This window comes from Egretta garzetta, unplaced genomic scaffold (genome assembly GCF_000687185.1).
Source record: "Egretta garzetta isolate BGI_Z169 unplaced genomic scaffold, ASM68718v1 scaffold143, whole genome shotgun sequence".
NCBI classification, from domain to species: domain Eukaryota; kingdom Metazoa; phylum Chordata; class Aves; order Pelecaniformes; family Ardeidae; genus Egretta; species Egretta garzetta.
In genome coordinates, this window is record NW_009259310.1 from 2,007,754 (window position 1) to 2,028,593 (window position 20,840).

Consider the following 20,840-nt stretch of genomic DNA (forward strand, 5'->3'; position numbering starts at 1 on the left):
CTGCTGAACATCCCTGCACAACGCTGAGCGCGCAGGGTTAATCTGCAATCTCTGTAGCCTGGCAAGGCTAAAGGGAAGATGGGAAAATGCCTCCTTATCTCTGAGTTAAGTCGATGGTGGGAATTTGAGGTCAAAGCTAAGTGGGAGGATGAAAGGAGGCTGTTGCTAATGGAGAGGAAGACAGGAAGAATTCAGGTCTCTGGATCAATATGCCTGTAACAGGGGACGTTTTTTAAAATGGGCAGTGGAAGGGAGAAAGTTTTGTCAGGGCAGCTGCTGGGAAAGGATCCTGTTGGTAGCTGGATGTTGGGGTGAGAACCGGGAAATGTGGGATTATTCTTTCTATCTTAGACATGGCGCTTAATTAACTAATATTGTCCAGATTGGAAACTTCCTTGTAAGTGTGCAAGTAGTACAGCAGGAGCAGAACTGCAGCCGTCTGGTTTCTGTTATTCTTTTGAGTTTGGCAGCTCAATCGCTATAATTATTCTGGTAAATTTATGATACCAGGAAGTTTTATGGTCAGGAAATCTGGGAAATAACATTATGGGAAAGGTACAGGTATGATGAGTTCTCAAAGCAATGTTTGTATATGGTGGTGCAGCTGCAAACGACTGAAGGTGCCAAATGAGAGATAGTACAGTTGCAGCTTATAGAAGACTTTCTTGACTTCCGAGTCAGTGACAATGCCACTCAACGCTGGGATTAGCAACAAAACGTGTCAAAAAATGCTTCTTTTTCTGTAAAGAAGAAACTTCTCTTTATCTCACACTTCCAGATACCGCTCTATATCACCCTTCATTTAAATAACATCTAATCTTCCCCCCTGCCCCAATACAATGAGTACCTCCGGCATGACCCAGAAGGTGTCCACCACCACCACCACCACAGAAGATGTTACTCTGTTATCTACGTGTTCTGTAGTGGATGTAGCTGTATCTGTTAGTCTGAGACCCACCAGTTCAGTCACCAGCCCCAGGTTTGGGATCCCGGTCCGAGGATCTGCGTGCCGTACCTGGCGGTGTTCCGGGATGTGCTGTCCATTCCCATGGGCTGGAAGCTTGGTCACCTTCACTTTAGTTCTAGCGCTTTCAAAGCAGTGTTGGGGGAATCGTTATCCAGCACGCCACTTTCGCACATCTCTAAAATGGATGTAGAAAATTCATCTGCACTTACCCCGTAAGCTGGGTGACCTAACAACTGCTCGTAACGTGCTTTGAATCGAAGCTGTTATATGAAGGAGAAGCTGGTTTTATTGGTATGGCTTTTCTTCCTCAGGAGTTTTAAAGGTTATGAGGGAGCCTTAATTCGGGTTTGTTAGGCTCCAGTGGAGCACAGTAAAGTTCCCTTGGCAATTTCTCTGTTTTTCTACCTACTTTGCCACTTAATTATGCGAGGAAGGCGGTGCAGCGAGCGGTGTGTCCTGCTCTGGTTAGAGACATGGTAGAGCTCTGCAGCAGCCATGACCTTAATACTGTTTTAACCAAAGGAAATAACATCTCTTCAACACATTCGGAGAGATCTCTTTCATCCTGATGAGTCAATTAGGAGGAGAGGAAGGTGCTGGGGAGGCTGAATGCCTGAGCTGTATTTTCCTTTCTGAAACTGAAGTGGACTTCAGAGGTGTGTGGCGTGATCAAGCTGCAGCCTTGCCTTCCCGCACCATTAGTCATGGTCTGAAAAACGAGCGTCCCCTCTCTGTGTGCTCGTGGCATCGTGTGGATGCCTAACGCTGACAGGCAACGTCTTATTGATGTGTTAAACATGGCTTGTGGGGAAAATACTGGTGCGCAGTCTCTGGTTTTGTATCAATCTTATTTTCTTCAGCCCCCTGACCTGAGCGCAATCTGAGCTGTCCTGCTGCATTTGCTCAATTCTTCCTGAGAGCCGTACCTAACGGGAGCTCTGGCAGGCACGTGCGGAGCAGGCACGTGCACGTCTCGCAGAAGAATTTTTGTCAGTTGTGCTCTGGCTCTCACATGCCAGCAGCGTTTCCCCAGGGGGTGAAAGCAAGGGCTTGTTTCAGGAGCAGGAATTTTCCTGCGAGACTTTCTGGCAGAAGGTCTGTGCTCTCTGCTTGCTGTTATTTCAAGGAAGCACGTCCTTCAACCCCGTAACTCCTCTCCCTGCTTCCTGGTCACTTACTTGTGCTTGAAGTTTAGGAAGCACGGCACTGCTTTTGGAGGCTTTTTAAGCGTATGGCAAGCACGAGCTTGGTGTAAGTAGTGCAGCAAGTGGCACCGCGGGGCAGCTGATGCACGCAGCAGCCTGCGACTTGCTGGCTCAGATCAGGTTGCGAGGCCATGGCGGGGGTGAAACTGGAGCGTGGTTCTTATTTCCAGTTCTTCCTCAAACTGGTTGGTGCTGTTTCTGCACTCTCTGCGAAAAGGGCACTAATTAATCAGGCCTGTCCTAGGGAGTGATACACAGTGGAAAAGAGTTTTTGTTTAAATATAGACTCTACACTTCTTGAGCAAATCTTTTGGTTCTGGAGCAAATTACTTGAAAGTAATCTAGGTCATTTGTCCTTGGTGCCAGGAGTCCCTGTCACTGTCCTGGGGACAGGCGTTAATCCTGGCAGGGGAAATGCTCCATCCAGCTGCACCATCAGGCGGCTTTAAGGCAAAGGACAGCTACGTGTGCAGCTCCAGCACCATCCTGTGCATCTGAGAAGCTCCTTCCTTGTATCTAGATGGCCTCCCCTGTTCCTCCTTACCTCTGGAGTGACAGTCAGCTCCACTTCAGCCAGGGAACCAGAGATTTCTCCGTCCCTTCCTCTGCTCCTGTGAGTGCTCTGGCACTGATGCGTATATACAGTGTTGCCACAAGCAATCGTCCTTTGTACTCCTCTTGCCAAACACTTGTATTTTCACATATTGCCTTAAAACAGGACAGATCCCCTGTGAAATTGTGTCTGGTGTTACAAGGAATGCACCATCCCTGGGTTTTTCCTGCACTAGTGCTCCGACTGTTAACAGGGACGTAGCTCCTGGCTTCAGTTTCTTTTCCTCTGTAGCCGTAGTAGAAGAGCCCACACCGGCTATCCGTGAGGCACCAGCAAGTTGTCAGCGAGCGGGATGTGCGCTGCCTGGCAAAGCGCCGGCTCCGGCACACAGCTTCCCTTGGCAGCCGGCCCGTGTTTACGTGTGCTGTGAGCTGCAAAGAAGTGGCCAAGAGAGAACCAACTGCAAGGAGTCGTTGAAAAGTTTTACGTAGTAGCATTGCTGGGGTAATGATGGCCTAAAGCTGTAGGGAGGCGGAAAAAACATTTAGGAAGAAATAATATCTTTAGGAGGCTGGGTGGTGCATGGAGAAATTGGGTGGGTCCAGGCACATTTGATTCCCTTGGGATTTTAGTTTGCACAAATGGATTTAACCATGAAACTGTTCAGGATGCCGGAACTGGAAGAACCAGCTCTGTGTAAATGAAACAAATTTAGTCTGGCAGTCAATAGGAGGTCCCTTTCTGAGCGAGAAAAATACTTTCATTCCCATCTTGCAGGTCAGTGCTTCGCAACCGATGCATCTGCTGGAGATACGTGGCTGTTGCACATTGAGCTGGAAGATTTTATTATTGCCAGGGACTCTGCCGATGCAAGACACAGAGTGGTGGCTTGCCAATAGAAGTAATAATAATATTTTGTTATTTATTCAAGGGCATCATACAGCAAAGTAAAACCAAATCCAGAGTGATCACATCAAATCCGTCGCATTTTTACAGGCACACAAATACATCAATGAGGAGATCCAGTTTCAGAAATGGTTAAAGGGGGAGAGTCCAGTCTGGAGCTAGTCCTGGCCAGTTGAAATTTGCCCTTCAAGCAGGAAATGCTTTACAGTACTCACCACGTCTTACCAAATCCCCGTGACGTAGGCTTTCTCCAGAAAGCAGGTTGGGTAGCGTAAGGTCTGTTCCTCGGCGAAACATCGGTGTCAGCGAGAGGCTTACAGGCAGGCAGAAGGCAGCAGCACGGCAGATTGCAAAAATAGCTGTGATCGAAAAGGCTAAAAACAATGGGCTCCTCTGGCAGCAATAAAAATAAGATTCTTTTAACTTAGGGCATCTTATGAGGAGAAGGAATAGTAAAGCAGGGGGAGGAGAATTTGGAGAGGAAAGCTAAACGAGCCATTTTCTGCTCTTGGATTACACCAGCGCAGATCTGTCATTGAAGTCATTTATGCCAGTATAACCGAGAACCTGTCTCAAAGCATTTCAGCAGCTGGAGGGGATTTATTTAGATGGAAAGAATGTGTTCAGCATAGCTTGGCCAAATGACACCTATGGTGGACTTGGCAGCTGTTAGTAAGTATTTATAGGATGTAAACAGCAAGGGGAAAAAGGACGGAAATAGAGCAAACCATGGGGGAACAGAAAAATGGGATGAAAGTGGGAAAAGGAGGGTTTTTTTTACAAAAGCTGTATGAGTTAGACTGCAAAGCATCCATCCAGGTGGAATGAACTAATTGACCTACTTGATATTAATTGGGCAAAGCATTTGAAACTGGAGGCCATAATTTTGTACTGATAAGAAGGCAATCAGCCTCTGCTGCTAAATCCTGTTTCTGTAATGGTTCTGTAGAATGGACAAGGATCCCTCCCCCATTTGGGGATTGCTGCTTGTAAGATCAGATCAAATGTCCCCCCTATGCTCCCCTTCCTGATGGTAGGTAGCGATTGCTTCAGAAATGATTATTTGCAATGATTAGCAGCTTCTGAGCTTCCTGAACGCAAGGTTGCATCTCCCATTTTTCACATTGGGTAGCCACTGACAGCCTGCTACCTTTGATTCATCCAGTCCACATTTAAATCCATCTGTGACTTGACCTCTTCAGCATGTGGTAACAGTGGTTTCCCCAATTTGTGCTTTACATGCACGTGTCTGTGTGTAAATTCTTTCCTTAAATTAAACTTTCTGCATGGTGATACCACTGGCTGGCCCTGCGTGTCTCCTGTCAGTCACGATCTGCCCTGGTCGGAGAGTCGAGTCTGGTTTCTTTTCACGTGAAGCCCTTCCCATATTCTGGTCATCTTTTTTACTCCTCTCTCATGTTCTAGTTCTGCTATTTTTTTTTTTTTTTAGTGACGAGTCTGAGCTTGCTTGCAGTTTTCAAAATGCCGACCCATCCTGGAAGTATGTCCTTATGTTTTCTGTTTTATTCTGGTTTCTTTGATTTGCCTTCTGAATTTCCACTGAAATGGATTAATATTTTTCAGACAATATCCACAGCAGTTCCAAAATCTCTCTGTGTGAGAAGAGCTAGTTAAGAGCTCATTGCTACTTCTGTGTTTCTCTTGTCCCATCAGCACTGAGCTTCAGCTGTTGTTTATCACTTGACTCCGACTCTGTCACATTGCTCTGAGGTCCTTCTGCACCTCCTGAAATTAATAAATATGTTTACTATTCTAAAGGAATTTGTATAATTCTCAAACGCTGCCTCCTCATCTGCCCCTTTCCTGGGTCTGTGTGCTGAAGGAAACTCCTGCCTTGTCATCACTGTTTGTTTCTTTTTGCTCTTTGTTTTCAGTCTTCCAATTCATTATTAATCCATGCGGTGACCCATCCCATGATTCCTGGCTGGCTGAATTCCTTGACGAATCACTGGAAAAGACTCTTGTGGAAAGGTCTCTGAAATCCAGCCATTCTTGGCTGCTTTGGAAGAACCCTAATAGATTTTTGATGCATTGCTCCCATCAAGCCATGTTGAATTTTCCCTTGCACGCCCGCTGGCTTGACTCTTGGCTGTTGTTTTTGTATCACTGTCTTTCGTACTGAAGTCCAGCTGGGTGATCTGAACTTCTGAGGATCCTCAGGGAGTCTGTTTGAAGATTTCTGCATTCATGACATCTTTTTTTGTTCTGGCACTGAGGCTTGTTTAGCAAGAGATTGGCAGTTCAGCTAATGCATGCTCGAGTTCCTTTAGAAGGTGTCATTCATGGTTCTGGGCTCTTTCAGTGGCTGTTTGTCTGATAATGTCTTGTCTTTTCTTGATACAGGGGATGCTCCCAAGTGGGAGTTATCAGAGCGCTGATCGAAGCTGGCATCCCTGTAGATATGATCGGAGGAACGTCTATTGGTGCTTTTATGAGTGCCTTGTACGCAGAAGAACGCAGCTACAATCAGATGAGGATCAAAGCCAGGCAGTGGGCCATGGTAAGCATTGGAAACGTTGCGCTTCTCTCCTCAGACGGTGTGCAAGAGCTCAGCCGCGAGCCTTAGCAGGCAGGCACGCACAAGCAGCCACCCAAGGGAAGTGCAGCCATCTGCACTTCAGCGTCTGCGTGATGAAAAGGGTCCCTGCCTGGCAGCAAGGGAGCGAACTGGGAAAGCTGCTCGCTGGCAGGCTGGCAGGCGATGCAAGCGCCCGAGGAGGCAGGAGTCAAACGTTCGGCTTTGCTCTGCACGAACTCCGGTCCCAGTATGAGACGTAGAGTGATGTTTAAGTGTGCTAGCCTGTGTTTATCTTTGTTTTATCTTCTCTCTGTATGTGCTGGAATCTGTTTCCTTTCCAACTCTCAACGAATGTGTTTCTCTTTTGTATAATTTTCTCTCTTTCGTTCTCACATGCTGTCATTTTTCAGTGGAACTGATTGACAGAGGTAATCCTTCTCTAAACTAAATACAAAATGTGTAATTCATGGTGTAGCCTGAGAATTCCAGAGTGGTGGTGCTCTGTGTCAGGAGAAATTTTTAACTTTAAATATTTAATACAAGCAAAACTGTATTTTCATTGTTAAATTAAGGTTTGGGAAGGTCATTTTAAATAGTGACTGCTATGGATTAATTTATTGGTAGCGTGTTGGGGGAATGTTGTATTAGCACCAGGTTACACCTGGTTCAAAATGACCAGTGGTGCAGACTGGCGTTATTTCTGAAGTTTGCTAGTTACAGCCTGATTCCAACTTTGTACTGGTTACACAAACCCCACATGTCCACACTGGTTTTCTTATTGAAAGGGAAGCACCACAGGGAGTTTTCTAAATTGAATGAGTTCTGGGTCTGCTTAAGTCTTGAGTTTTAGGGGGAAATAGGAGTGAAATAGTTGGCACACGTATACTGCTTACCTTTCCCATGTGTCTTCTAAACTGCCGTGGCTTTGAGGCGCAATCTTCTGTATTCTGTGGTAAGATGCCACTCTCCTTGCAAGCTACATGGTCTGGGGCATTAAACTACATATTGAGGCCCCAGTGTGTTTGTGCTCTCCTGGTGGGCAAAGAACCGTGGGACTCTGTTTCACCTCCGTGTCACTGTTTGCTAGGAGAATGGGGATTTTGTGCTTTTTATTTAGGAATTGCCTGTGCCTGGCTGGGTTGGGAAGCACCCAAAACATAAACTGTCATACAGAGCAGTTCACTGCAATCGCAAAAGTGGAGGAGGCTTGAGATTAAGGACATAAAGACAACTGTACTGAATCACATCAGACGTCTGTTTAACCTTGCACTTTTTATTTCCCAAAATCTTATTACAGGACAGCGTCTGAGCAGGGCGAGCACGTGGCGGTACCTCCCTGCAATGGTTTCCTAGCCTCCAGCAATCTGTGGCTCACTGCCCTCCCTCCCTTGCTCTTGGTTAGGCTAAAGCGATGGAATTTTCCTCCGTGCATTTGTCTGGAGGGTTGTCTTCTCTTGTTTGTTAACTTGTCAGACCTCTTCTGTGCAAGAAGTGATGCAGAGCTGGAAATGCTGTTTTCCGGGCTTCTCAAGGCTCTGCTCCCATTGAAGCCAGCTTCGTTTCCAGCGTTGCAGCTCTTGAGCTCACCAGCCTAATCTGGAATGACACTCGCTTTTACCAGAAATAGTTAAAGATGAAAAGAAGAAATATAATCTATTGATTAACTTTTAAACACAGAGAACATTTCACAAAGGAAAAGGCAGGTTTTGGCCCAGCCTCTGGCTGTTTCAGGTATTGGTACCTTGAAATCTGCAAATAAGTAGCTGGAAGAGAGGTTAACGACCTCTGTTAGAGCAAACATTTCATCATATTAATGAAGAATGGATTTTCTTGAGGTTTTTCATGATTGTTCTGACAAGCTTGCCAGGTCCACATCCAAACTAGAAATTGTTCAAGGGTTTGAGAATGGAAAAAGAGAAGACCGCTCTGTTTGAAGCCCTGTTAACAGCACAGTCCAGCAAAACGCTTGCATTGTGAATTGAAGAAAGCCATGAAAACCCTCTCCCCGAGTTCAGATCACAGCTAATGTACAAAGTAGCTTGAGGGATTTTAAATCTTTTTAACGGTGGCTGTTCTGTGTTATTTTCTCTTTTATTGTGGCGCAGCAGCTGTGGACTGAGCAAGGAGAGTGGCTGAGCACCGGCTCTGTGTGTAATAGCAGTGGGATTTGTTGGGGATTCACAGCAGATCCACCCGAAGGGACCGAGGCTGAGCCAGGTGACAAATCCCATCAGATAAGTCCCAAATTCCCAGTGTCCAAAAGTTGTGGGATCATTCCGGCTGTCCCACAGAGCAGCATTGCTGCTGGCGGAGCCACTGCTGTGCAAGGGCTGCGCTGGGGGATGTCTTCGTTAAGCCACTGTTATGCAAAAAGGCTTGAGTGCTCCCTGCTACGGAAGCTGCTGATTCGGCTCCTCTAAAGCCTGTGAGCTTTTGCTGGTGAAGGTTATTGCTGAGTGCTCTTTGTGCAAAACCTTGCAGCCTGGCTTTTTTAGCCCTTGGGGGTTTTTGAAGTGTCTTTGCTGTGATGGATTAGATAACTCTGATATTTTTTTAATTTATTTTTTAATCCATCAAAACAAATGCTGGCTTTGTCCTGCAGTTATTTCTCTTTTTGGTATTTTTAGAAATGGGCATATCTCTAGTTGTACACTTGGGGCCGGGAAAAGGGATGTTTTTAATGGGATGTGTTTTCTGAACCTAATGAAGCAACAAAGAAATAAATGGCTTTTTTTGTCAAAATACAGAGGGGTATGAAAATTACCAGTCAGGTTAGTTACCGTGTATTTTCCTCTGTGTGTCTTCTACACCTGTGTTTAACCAGCAAAACAAAAAACGTAAAGCTTCTGTGTTTCCAGATTGTTGGGTTTTCTTGGTTTTTTTAATTGGAAAATTAATATTTCAAAGTATAAATATTTCACAAAGAATGGAACATTCTGCTGTTGAAGGGAGTATGGCTATGGGAATGTGTAGCTAGAAAGCTTCCCATAACAAGAATCCAGAATTGCTGGGTGAGAGGCTGCAGTCGTTTGCTGTCTGCGATTGCATGACAGATAAAATAACCGTGAGGTTCTGCCTCTCCCTGCCACGGCTCTAGCATTCGCGCACTGGGAGATGCTGTGGTTTAACGAGCTGACCTGGCCAAAAATTCATCTTTTTTTAATTTGTTCTCTTCCCATGTCGTGATAGTTTCTGGCCAGCTCAGCTCCCTGAGCTACCTGCTGCAAAGGCAGCCGTACTGGCACAGGGCAAGGGCAAGGCAGAACCATCTGCCCCAGTTTGGGCCAGGCCAAGCTGCTGTCAGACTGGATCCCGATGCTTTTCTTGATCACATCTGTCCTCTGGGGGAAGAAAAGCTGTTTGCTGCCATAGCGGGGCGATGCCCATGTCAGACCGGGAGCAGGTGAAAGATGGCTTGGGAGCACGGAGGACGAGCACGTGCCACTGCGCCACCGACCACGTGGCTGGGCAGAAGGGTCACCGGGGAGGGGCGCGATGCCCACGCGGTGGGGACCATGCGCTGTCTTTTGCTGTGGAAGTCATCGTTAGTAGGTGCAGTGTTTTGTAAATCACTTTGCATCCTACACTGTTTTATTTTGTTCGTATGCCAGATCTCCCTGTATAACAACAGCTACAAGGACAGATCCCTGCAAACAGAAAATCCGAGCTGAGCAGGCCAACGTTGCCAAACTATCCTGCCCGCTCTTCGTGCCAATCTATTATGGAAAAGATACCTCCTGACCAGAGGAGATCAGCAAAATAAACTGGTCCCAGTCCCCCAGGTGGCAGGAGCCTTAGTTACTGTGCCTTGAGGCACAGCAAAAGGTAATAGGAGCTAAAGCAGCTTGAAAGCACGCAGTGAATGCTAAATAAATAAGAGGTTTGTTACAGACTGCACGTTAATGGTCTGAAGTTGTGCCAGGGCAGGTTTAGGGTGAACATTGGGAAAAATTCCTTCCCTAAAAGGGCTGTCAAGCACTGCAAGGGGCTGCCCAGGGAAGGGGTCGAGTCCCCACCCCTGGGGGGATTTAAAAGCCAGGCAGAGGAGGTGCTTAGGGCCAGGGTTTAGTGGTGGGATGGCAGGGTTAGGGGAACAGTTGGGCTTGGTGATCTTAAAAGGCTTTTCCAACCTCAATGATTCTGTGATTCTATGATTAATGAATGTGCACATGTTGTCTCTGAAATCAGGTGGATGAGCTGCAGCAGAGAACCTGCTTTGGGTGTCCTCCAGCCAGAGGTGCTTGAGGATGGCCTTGGCCTGCCAAGGTGTGCTCTTGCTGCCGTTTGGTGCTTTTTAGTTGCATCTTTAAAACTTTATCATCCAGTTTTGAAGGTTTTATGCACTAGGTTTCTCTGCTTGCAAAAATTAAACTGGAGCAGATTGCTTTTTCCTTGTAAGCCAGCTGAAGTGTTCCCTCCGGTTGCCTTTCAGATGGAATTCTGTATTTGAGATTATTAATAATAGAAGATAAAAATACTGGGTGTGGTTTTGTTAAATTTTAAAAATTTCTTAGATCAGAACATACAGGAAAAATCTGTTTTCATGTAGTGATAAGGCCTAATGGTTCATATTTACTGTTTCAATCATTATTTGGGGTGTTGAAATGAACCCTAAATTAAGCATTATAATTTGGGAAAGTCAGATAAAAGGTTGCATGCAAAATCCAAACATGCCCATTCCTTTGAAATGCCCAGTTAAGGCACCGAACCATCCTATTTCTGCCCTGTATTGAGCACATCAGCGAATGATCATGCGGATGGCACGTTGATGTTACCAGAGCAGAACGACTGAATCTGATTTTAAACATACATTTCCTTACCTTGACTCTCTCCTTTACCCAACTCTGAGATGGTTACAGTTTCTTAGATGGATTAATTTTAATCTTCTTCAACTCTTAGATTTCTTATTAGTTTACCTTTTAAGTCTGACCTTCCATTATGTGTTATTCCTGCCTTCAGGATAAATATATCCCTGTAGTGCTGCTTATCTGAAACTGTTGGCCCGAGTTGCACTTTTATTTTGTCCTTTTTTTTTTTTTTTTTCTTTGTAAATTCCTTTGCTTCTTTCATTGAAACTTTATATGTGAACACTGAAAAGGCACTAAAGGAAATTCTGGATGCTATCTCTAGTAGTTTAAAAAAATATTTAATCTGTTCTGCTGTTACAAGTTTTTGATCTTGCAACAAGTTTTCCCATACCCTTGCTTTTTTTTTTTTTTATATATATCAGGAACACTGAAAAATACTGGGATTATTCTTGGTTTTGACACCAGTTTACAACCATTCTGCATCAAAGAACAAAATAGCCGGAGAATACAATTCAGGTTTCTTTTTGTCCGTCATCAGGTGCATTTGCTCTTGTCCGTTCCTTGCTGAAGCTGCCTTATACCACGGGGTAGTTTTTAAAAACAGTTTTAGGATCAAAGGGCTTTTTAATAAGAAAGCTCATCTTGTGGCAGAGCTGTCGAAATGAAAGTTCCTGAAAAGTTAATGAAGATCTGTAAAATACCCGCTGTCTCCTCAGAGAAACAGTAAAGGAGCCTTAAGGCTGGGCTTCCCATCGCTGTGCTGTAGGGAACCGAAGCTGCGTCGTTGTTGGAGACGCTGGTGTTGGCCCTTGTGCTGCAGTTAGTAAAGAAGCGTGAAGTGGAGCGGAAGGCCCTGGCTGCCTTTCCAAAGGGTGATCTTTAACTTAATTTATCTTGAGCGTGGTAGGTGGTAGCAGCTATTCTTGGAAGGCTGAGGGAGGTTGTTGGCCATCAGTGTCTGCTAAAAGGGCACCTTCCAGTAATGAGAAATGAAAATATTAGGAAATAACCATTAATTAGAAATATTTTGTTCGTGTACAAGATTATTGCGAGCATGCAAGGATGACCTGTTGTTTGGTGCTGAGTTGGAGAGATTTTTCTTCAGTATTAAATAAAGGACTTCTATAAATGCCTCTTTCCTTGATTTAATCATTGTAAGTAATGTCAGAGACAAAATCCCTATTTTAAGCACAAAACGAATTATATTTAACTCTGAAGCTGTGGGTAGCGTGTCTATGGTTAGGTTGGCACGCTGTCCTCACCCCATCAGAACCCAAGATGAGGATGTGAACGAAGGTGACAGGTTCATGACCGGGTTTGTGCTAACGCTTTTACGTTCTCCCATGTTTCCTCTCTATATACTTGGTTTTAAGGATCTTTTTTCCTTTTTTTTTTTCTATACTTGGACATGTATTCTCTGGGCAGATACCTAATATATTCAAAAGCAGATGGACATGAGAGTGTAGGATAATCCTGCTCTTCTTTAAATCATCAGTTGAGTAAAGCGAAGGCCAGATGTTTATCACAGATCCGTTAATAGGCTGCAGTTTGAGAGGCAGCTGCACGCTGTAGGTCTCTGCTGGGGTACAGGGCCATATTGTCTGTCAAGTTTGTTAAATTACAGAGAATACATAGAAGATATTTCATGTAAGAGAAATTTTTCATCCAGTGAAGCCCTATTTAATTGCAAATTAGTTAATTGGGGGTTTTTGGTCTGCTATTGCATTTTAATTGAATATGTTGTAATATATTAGGGGTAGAGTTATGTTATGATTTATTAGGATTTGAGACCAATGGCATGGTTATAGGAGAAATGCAGTGGCCGCAATGCCATATAGTTTTGGTATTTTCATCACGTTATCGTGTAGGTTAGTGCACAGATGTACTTGAAATGGAGGGGAGGGGAAAAAAAAGAATCCATGAAAACTTAATTACAGTATATGTGTGTCTAGAAGAGACCCACCTGACTGACTGCCGCTGTTATATAAAATAATGGGTATCTATAGTGCTGTAGGAAACCTCATGTGATTTGGTGTATCTGGCTTATGTAGAATGCCTGTAGTGGTATCTAAATGCTGGCTACTAGCAGCAGGTGAAGAGCACAATAACTCACTTTGGGAATGAAAAATAATTGACACTAATACATAGAAAGTGTGCTTAAGGCTCTTTAAAAGTGCGGGTGATTTAACCTCGTTGCGGTCCCAGAGAATCACACATATGTTTTTGTAAGTGCTTCCACTTAACATAAAAAAGACTTTAGCCTGGAAGAAAAATGAGGTGTGATCCAGAAATGAGACGAGATGAGATGTACAAATGTCTACATCAATTCCTGTATTACAGATTTATGATTTCCTTTCCATGCAGGTGAATGGCATGTATACCGTGGAAAACTTTAAACAAGCTGAAGTTTCAATTCCAAAGGATAATGAAGAGGGAGAGAACTAATAATATCTTTCTGAAAAAATATAATCAAGAATTAAACTGTACCATTCACATGCATTTGTTAAGGCAGAAACCTGTGCCCGCTGCTTTAGAGTGATGTTTTGATTTATGGGTGGAAGGGAAGCCGTGTGACTGTATGTTCTTCCATAGCCTTACTGCAAAGTGGCTACGGACTTCGCTGCTTTTTGTTTGACAAGCATGGCACCATACAGGGAGTTACTGGTTGTAGGTTTTGTAGTTGTATTTGTGTCCCCTTGACAACTTCTGTACTTAGGACAGCAATGCTTCCAGTGTGTTGGCTGTAGAATCTGATGTCTCTCAAGTTGCATACGTTCATGCACACATTAATATGGATTCTTGAATATCTTTACCTTTGAAATGCCTTTTTTTTTCTTTCTTTCTTTTTAGGTTATGAACTCAGTGTTTAAGACTATTCTAGACTTGACATATCCAATAACCTCTATGTTTTCTGGAGCAGCTTTTAATAACAGCATCAACGGCATCTTCAAAGATAAGCAGATAGAGGTAGGTCACTTATTTGCTTTATGTATAGTAAATGGTGTCATTGGATGCTGCTGCAGCAGAAATAGCTTTCTTCCATGCTAATACAAGATATGGGGCTGTGGGATGACTGAAAATGTGTTAAAACTGAATGTGATGTTACATGAATATAGGAAGGAGACTATTCTTTCATTTTGGTGGATTTAGAAAGCACAAGGAGTAGATTATTTGTAGCTACTTCTGTTTGCCAAAGGGATCCCGTTGTCTGGCAGAAGGTTAAAATTGTGTCACTGGAATAGAATTGCTGAGCCTGTTTTATCATTATTTTTCTGCAAATCAGGTCTAAGAGACCCTTAGGGCACACCAGAAGGTCTTGAAGAGGGAAGCAATAGGCTTGGCTTTATTTTATTTTATTTTTGAAGCTAGAGTGAGTTTTTATGAACAGCCTATTGAAAACTGCAGTAATGTCAAAGTTTAGTGTTTGCTGGTTTGCATGTGGTGGCTTTTTGTATTTGCTAGATGTTCTATGGTCTTCCTGAGCTGATAGCCACGTTCAGAATCCCACCTATCCTCCCTCCCTCAGCAGCAGCAATTTATAAAGCACATTATAAAGCTCAAGTTGTGCCAGGGCAGGTTTAGGTTGGGCATCAGGAAAAATTCCTTCCCCGAAAGGGTTGTCAAGCACTGCAAGGGGCTGCCCAGGGAAGGGGTCGAGTCCCCATCCTGGGGGGATTTAAAAGCTGGGCAGAGGAGGTGCTTAGGGCCAGGGTTTAGTGGTGGGATGGCAGGGTTAGGGGAACGGTTGGGCTTGATGATCTTAAAGGGCTTTTCCAACCTCAATGATTCTGTGATTCTATGATTCTAAGACTTCCATCAGATAGATAAGGAGAAACGTTGTGTAGCTCTGCAAAGAAAGAGGCAGTTACTCCTTTGTTACAACCCATGTTATCGGTACGTGTTAACCAGTCATGTCAGAAGCAGATGGAAATTGAAAGCTGCCTAAGTCTAAAGGGTAACTTATAATGTACCAGAAGCTGAACTAAGACTCATTAAGCCATGAACAAATGTTTTCTTAAAGCCTTATTTCAAAGCATGCAAACTGCAACATCCATCTTTTCTCAGTAGTGGGAGTGGTTTTGGAGGGGGGTGGGTAGCAATGGAATTACATATTCACAAGGGTTAATTATAGCCTTGCAAACACAGGTTGTGTCTGGATGCTTGGCCACAACTGCTCCTTGCTGGGAGGATCCAGCAGAACCTGAGAGCTTCCTTCCCAAGGGGCTGGGGTGGGCACTGGCCCTTTTGTGTCTGGCTGTGTGGTGGCACCCCCGCACTTCTCACCCTGCCCTCAGAGCCAGGGAGCAGAAGTGCTTAGGTTGAACTGGTTATTTCTGACACTGAAAGGGAGGTTTCCATTTTCTCTTAAATTTGCTCTCTAACAACCCTTGTAACGTAGGTGTCTCCTGATTCCCAGCAGTGCTGTTTGTGGGGTAGCCCTGGTTACCGGCAACCCCCGTGACTGCTGCTGCAGATGTCAGCCAAAGGCAGCCTATGAGAAGAAGTCAGCCTGTGCAGGTTCTCCCAGGAAAGCACGCAGAAATCCAGGGCAGGGCACTTGAAAGATATTTCTCAAGAAATGCAGTTATTGCTCCTCTGAAATTACCCATCCTTCTGGAGGAGCACCAGGCTCTGGAATTTTTATCTCCCATGCCAGAGGCAGAAAATGCTCTTGCAAGTCATCTCAGCTGGAGGTTCAGGTGTGAGGAATCCGAAGAGTCTTACCAAGTCCTGCTTCAGACTTGAATAATGCTCCATCTCCAAAATAAGTGAAATGATATCTGAGAAATGTAGTCTTTATTACTGCGTGATAGGTCTTGGTTTAGTTTCCTTCGTGTGTGTGTGTTCGCCTGAATATGAAAGGAAGTGTCAGAAAGACTTATTTCCCCATTCCCCTATTTTTGCTTAAAATATGGTTGTTGCACTGAGATCTGCAATCACCAGAATATCTTTAGCATGGAGAGGCACCCCTAATACTCTCGTAGTCACACTTTATTCATCCGCCCTCCTATGGCATTTATACCAGATGGGTTGTAATACTTGTGCAGCATCTGTTAGTCCTCCCCAATTCCACTGTCTTTGCAGAGCTGCTTAAGAGATTAAACTTGCTAAGAAAAAAACCCTCCTCAGAATTTCATATTGAACAGCACAGAAACTTACACCAGAAATACAGACTGACCAGAAAGGGAGAGCTGCTCGGCTCATACTGATAGCTGGAGTCCAAACCCTTGTTTGGCTTGAGTTTAAGGCACATCAAAGCTACAGTAGAGAAGACCCAGACACCTTGTCCTGTGAGCAGCGAGGCTGGCTGGGAAAGCAGGTTCATCTCTTCAGTCTTGGTTCAGCTTTGCTGACTGACAGAGAACGATCAGCTGTTGTTCTCTGGGCATAAGTTCAATTTATTCAAACAAGTCCTCCTCCTTCCCCTTTGCAGGCAACCCTTTCATTAGACACCATGGAGACTTTCCAAAACTATCGTCTCTCCACCAAACTCCTATGCAGTTGGGAGGCCACCATCCCGTTGAGTTTTTCCAGCTAGTGGGATGTGAGTACAGATATGGCTGAAACACAGATGAGAACTTCCCCTTGCCAGCAGCAGGGCACATTGATTTGGTCTAGCCCCTGAATAAACTTGTAAAGGACTTAGCTCGGCTGTTCTTTTTGTATATCATCCTGCTTATTAGGCAGGTTATGTACCACGCTCCTCACTGCTGTTTTACCCTGCAGTATCTCAAGCAGCCTCTGGTGTTGTCTTGAAGATCTACCTTGCAGGATCCCTTGTTCCTGTAGGTAACGCTGCAGAGCTTTGTGTTGTCTTCTTTGACTTCAGGCAACTTTGGGTCTCAGCAGCATCTCCTGCTGGAATGACCCTTGGCTTAATCATCACAAGATAGAAATTGAACATCACGAGTCAAGAGACCGTGACTCATATCCTTCCTGCTCTCTGTCTTGGGCTGTGGTGTCTCAGGAGCTGAGGCAAGGAAGGTGCTGCCTGCTGCAGTCTTAGGTTGGGGTTACGAGGAATGGTTGTGTGCCCATCCGTGGTGAATACCATTATGGAAGACTTGCTCTGTGTAGTGGATGAACACCACCCTGAGAGGAAACACTTGGGTGAAATGCAAGAAGGGGTGTATTGGGTGAGATCAAAGGTCTTGCTAGCTTAGTGCCATGTATCTAGGGGAGGCCAAAAGCAGCAAGTATTTAGAGACATAGATAAGAACTGAATTCATAGAAGGTGAGTCCTTCCCTTGACGTTGTCCTGCAGCAATAAACAGCCTAGGGGTCTCTTTAGATGAAGGCTATCATCAGACTCCCCCCGCTTCATCTGAAAGAACAGCTGTCAGAAAGAAGGTGAACTCCTGGTTTGATGATGAGGTTTCTGTGCTGCTCTGTGTGCTGGACAGTCTTCTGGAACAAGTATTTTTTTTGCTCCTAAAAAAAGGAAATAAAGATTTTTGTCTGCCTTGGTTCGGCATGAAGCATTCACATAAGAAACAAATTTATGAACTTAAACACAGGGCTGGTGGGTTTTTCTCCATCCATGCAAGCGTTTGTGTCTACAGCTCTGTTAAAATACAGAGGTTGTTGCTTTGGTTTGTGTTAGGTACAGGTTTTAGTTTAAGTGCAAGGTTACAGATTTAGTAAAATTGGGACCTCCTCTGTTGCAGGATCTGTGGATTCCTTACTTCACGATCACAACCGACATCACTGCCTCCACAATGAGGGTCCACACCGACGGTGAGTGTGCAGGCGGCCTTCTCCAGCAGCGGGTCTTAAATAATGATGTGAGACTTCATGTCACCCCTCGTTCCTCGAATTTTCCTCACCTTTAAATTTCTTTCCCTTTGTTTCTCCCTTCTCTGTTATTTGCTGAGCACCAAACTGTGGTTGTACGTAGATAACAAGGAACAGAGCTGTTGGAAAGAAATTAAATGAGATGCTGTATTCACTATTTAGAGAGAAAATGGCTCCGTTGACACCATTCTGTTTCCTTAAAACATCCTGTGTTTTAGCCGTAAATCAGGACGAATGCAACCAAAACATTTTAAGATTCAGATTGCCCATGAATGAAGCAGTTTTCCCAATAAAGAGACTCCTGTTCCTGAAGCAGAGGCTGGGTTAGGTTCTCATTTGTGTCCAGTCCTCTTTATTTCTCTGGTGGCAAGCTGTAATGTACTTTACTTGACTGAACAGAGGAGAAAGATCTGAGCTGTCTGCTCTGCGGCCAGGACATGGTGGCAGCCCTGTGGGATGCTTGCTTTAGCTTTTGTCTATTTGGGGTAATGGTGCAGTGACTCAGGCTTCAGTGAAGAAAGTAGGAGCCTGCAAGCTACCCCCGGGGCAGCCGAAGCCTTTGCTGCTGCGTCTCTGATGTTTCACCTTTGGAGCTGGCGCAGGTAAGACTCTGTTCTGCTGTTAGGGTGTGGGTTACAGCACTGCTAAATTGCACTGACAGCGGGGGGCTTTGCTGCCCGAGGACAACCAAGGGAACTAAAACAAGCGGCCAGAGGATTAACCTTTTTTAGAGGTTTTGTATTCCTGCTCTGCAGCAGGTTAAGCCAGCTTAGGTCAGGAACTCACTCCATCCAGCTGCTCGTTCCTGCGGAAGTTTAATACAGGGGTAGAAATCAGCTGGAGGATGGTTATGGTCATCTCCAGGATTCACTGAAAGGGGAGGAAGGGAGTTCCCAGCTGCTGCAACTGCCCATCTTGGTTTCATCTGTGGGGTGTAACACAAGAAGTCAGCATTTTTCTTGGGTGGAAGTTCCAACATTAATAATAAAAACCAAATCTGCCAGTACTGACCTGTGCTAAACAGTAGGAGTGCTTAGGTTATAATTAGAAACAGAACTGTTATATATTTTAAAAAGAAAAAAAAAAAATCAATTCCCAGCTTGCTGGAAAGCGTTGCTGTTTGAAGCACCGAGCAGTTAATTATTGAGAAGTGAGTTAATGCTGCAAGTCTTATTTATTGCTGATATTTTAAAGATTCGCTTCTCAGACGAGACTCTTGGCCTCTTTGGAAATGCAGTGTCTTCTCAATTCAACTGATGCAAATGTTAAGAGAAAAATCAGCAAAGAAGAGCCTTAAAGCAGAATGTTTTACAGGAAACGGATCCAATCGATTTCTACTTGATTAAACTTTCTGTTTCTAACAGCTTAAAAGGTGATACCCTTCTTCCTTACAGCACTATTAAGAGAAGCATCCTACGAAGAGAGAAGGTTGCCACCATGTACTCATGCTGGTTTTACAAGTGAAAATGTTTGTGTGTTACAGAGCAGGGAAAACAGAGATTTTGGGCTTTACAGAATATATTTTTCATGTTCAGCTCCTGCTCAAAGTCTGGGGTTTGTGGATCTCTGTAGAATTTAATGGCTTCAGCTGCGCTTCAATCTGCGTATTCTTTCTATTCCTTCGTCCCCAGGAGAAGCCTTTTCCTTTCCTTATCTGTGTAAGCTCGACAAAGCACTAAAGATGATCCCCGCAGTCAGGCATATGCTGAAATCTCCTTGAAGGCAATAAATATGAGGCATGGGCTTAAAACTGCGGTTTCTAAGGCCTTTGCCTGATAGCATGGGGTTTTTGTTTGGGTGGTTTTTTCCCTAGCCAAGATTATGGTATAGAAAATAACAAACTGCTTTAATAACTTTCTAACAGTATTCTCAGGAGAGCCTCTATCTCCCGATTATTTTAATGAGTGCGAAAGCCTACCCCACCTCTGTAGCAGTAATTAATGCTGTTGCCATTCCCTCCCTCTCACTCCTGCAGGTTCTCTGTGGCGCTACGTCCGTGCCAGCATGTCCCTCTCTGGGTATATGCCCCCTCTCTGTGACCCGAAGGACGGGCACCTCTTGATGGATGGAGGTTATATCAACAATCTTCCTGGTAGGTGCACAGATCAATTGGGATGAAGTTACCAAGAACACAGCCTGTCAAACAGCACAGAACTGTGTCCCCTTTTCTTTTTGGTTGGTTGGGTATTTTTTCCCCCAAAAAAGGAAACAAGGAGAAATATTGCAGACACTGATCTCATGATGGTTACCAGGAGTCCTTGTTCTCGGTTTCCTAGGTGTTTGCTTTATCATGGCTTTATTAAGACTATTTTTTATTATGAAATATTCCCTAATAGACGCATTCCGAACATATAATTCCAAGCTAATTTCGAATTTATTTTAGTGCTCGCTGAAAGGAGAGGGCAGAAATTAAACTGCAAACATGCAGTCTGTCTTTGTGTCTCTTTTCAAAAAGTATCAGTTGAATAAGAAATAATTCTGAGAAAGTAACAGCATTAACTCTTCGTTGTCAGCCTGGTGTCACCCAGAGCCCGAGGGGTCAGCTGAGAGGCGTTGGTGTCTTGGTTGGCTGCTAGCGCATGGCAGAGGTGGAATCACGTGGCGTTGAAGAGAGCAATGTAGAGTTTGGGGTGTTACGAGGACTGAACCCAGAAGGGTCCAAGGCGCGTGCATCCACTTGTGTGTGTTTGGGATGTGGTTTATGTCAGGGTTGTCATTTGTCCTGGTTTCGGCTGGGATAGAGTTAATTTTCTTCACAGTAGCTAGCATAGTGCTGTGTTTTGGATTTAGTACCAGAAGAATGTTGATAACACACTGATGTTTTCAGCTGTTGCCAAGTAGTGCTCAGACTACTCAAGGACTTTTTGAGCTTCTCCTGCTCGCCCAGGTGCATAACAAGCTGGGAGGGAGCACAGCTAGCACAGCTAACCCAAACTGACCAAAGGGCTATTCCATACCATATAACGTCATGCTCGGGGGGGTTAGTTAGTTCGGTCGGTTGCTCGGGGCTCGGGGACTGCTCGCGGCTCGGGGACTGCTTGCGGCTCGGGACGGGCTGGGCATCGGT

The 20,840-nt window shown here is 44.6% G+C and overlaps 1 protein-coding gene across 4 annotated transcripts in view; it reads left to right on the plus strand.

Moving 5' to 3' along the window:
• The window catches only part of PNPLA7 (patatin like phospholipase domain containing 7), a 129,208-nt gene that overhangs the window by 88,672 nt on the left and 19,696 nt on the right, over positions 1-20,840 (plus strand). For 3 of the 4 annotated variants that reach the window (XR_004841654.1, XR_004841655.1, XM_009636343.2), the window contains exons 26-29: positions 5,996-6,152; positions 13,829-13,945; positions 17,647-17,716; positions 19,749-19,865. Coding sequence is in view for 2 of the 4 variants with exons in the window: in XM_009636343.2 (XP_009634638.1) it covers positions 5,996-6,152; positions 13,829-13,945; positions 17,647-17,716; positions 19,749-19,865 (461 nt within the window). In the remaining 2 variants the exon portion in view is untranslated. Of the gene's footprint in view, positions 1-5,995; positions 6,153-13,828; positions 13,946-17,646; positions 17,717-19,748; positions 19,866-20,286; positions 20,463-20,840 lie in introns of those variants that run through there. The other variant, XM_035891883.1, reaches the window with a different exon arrangement.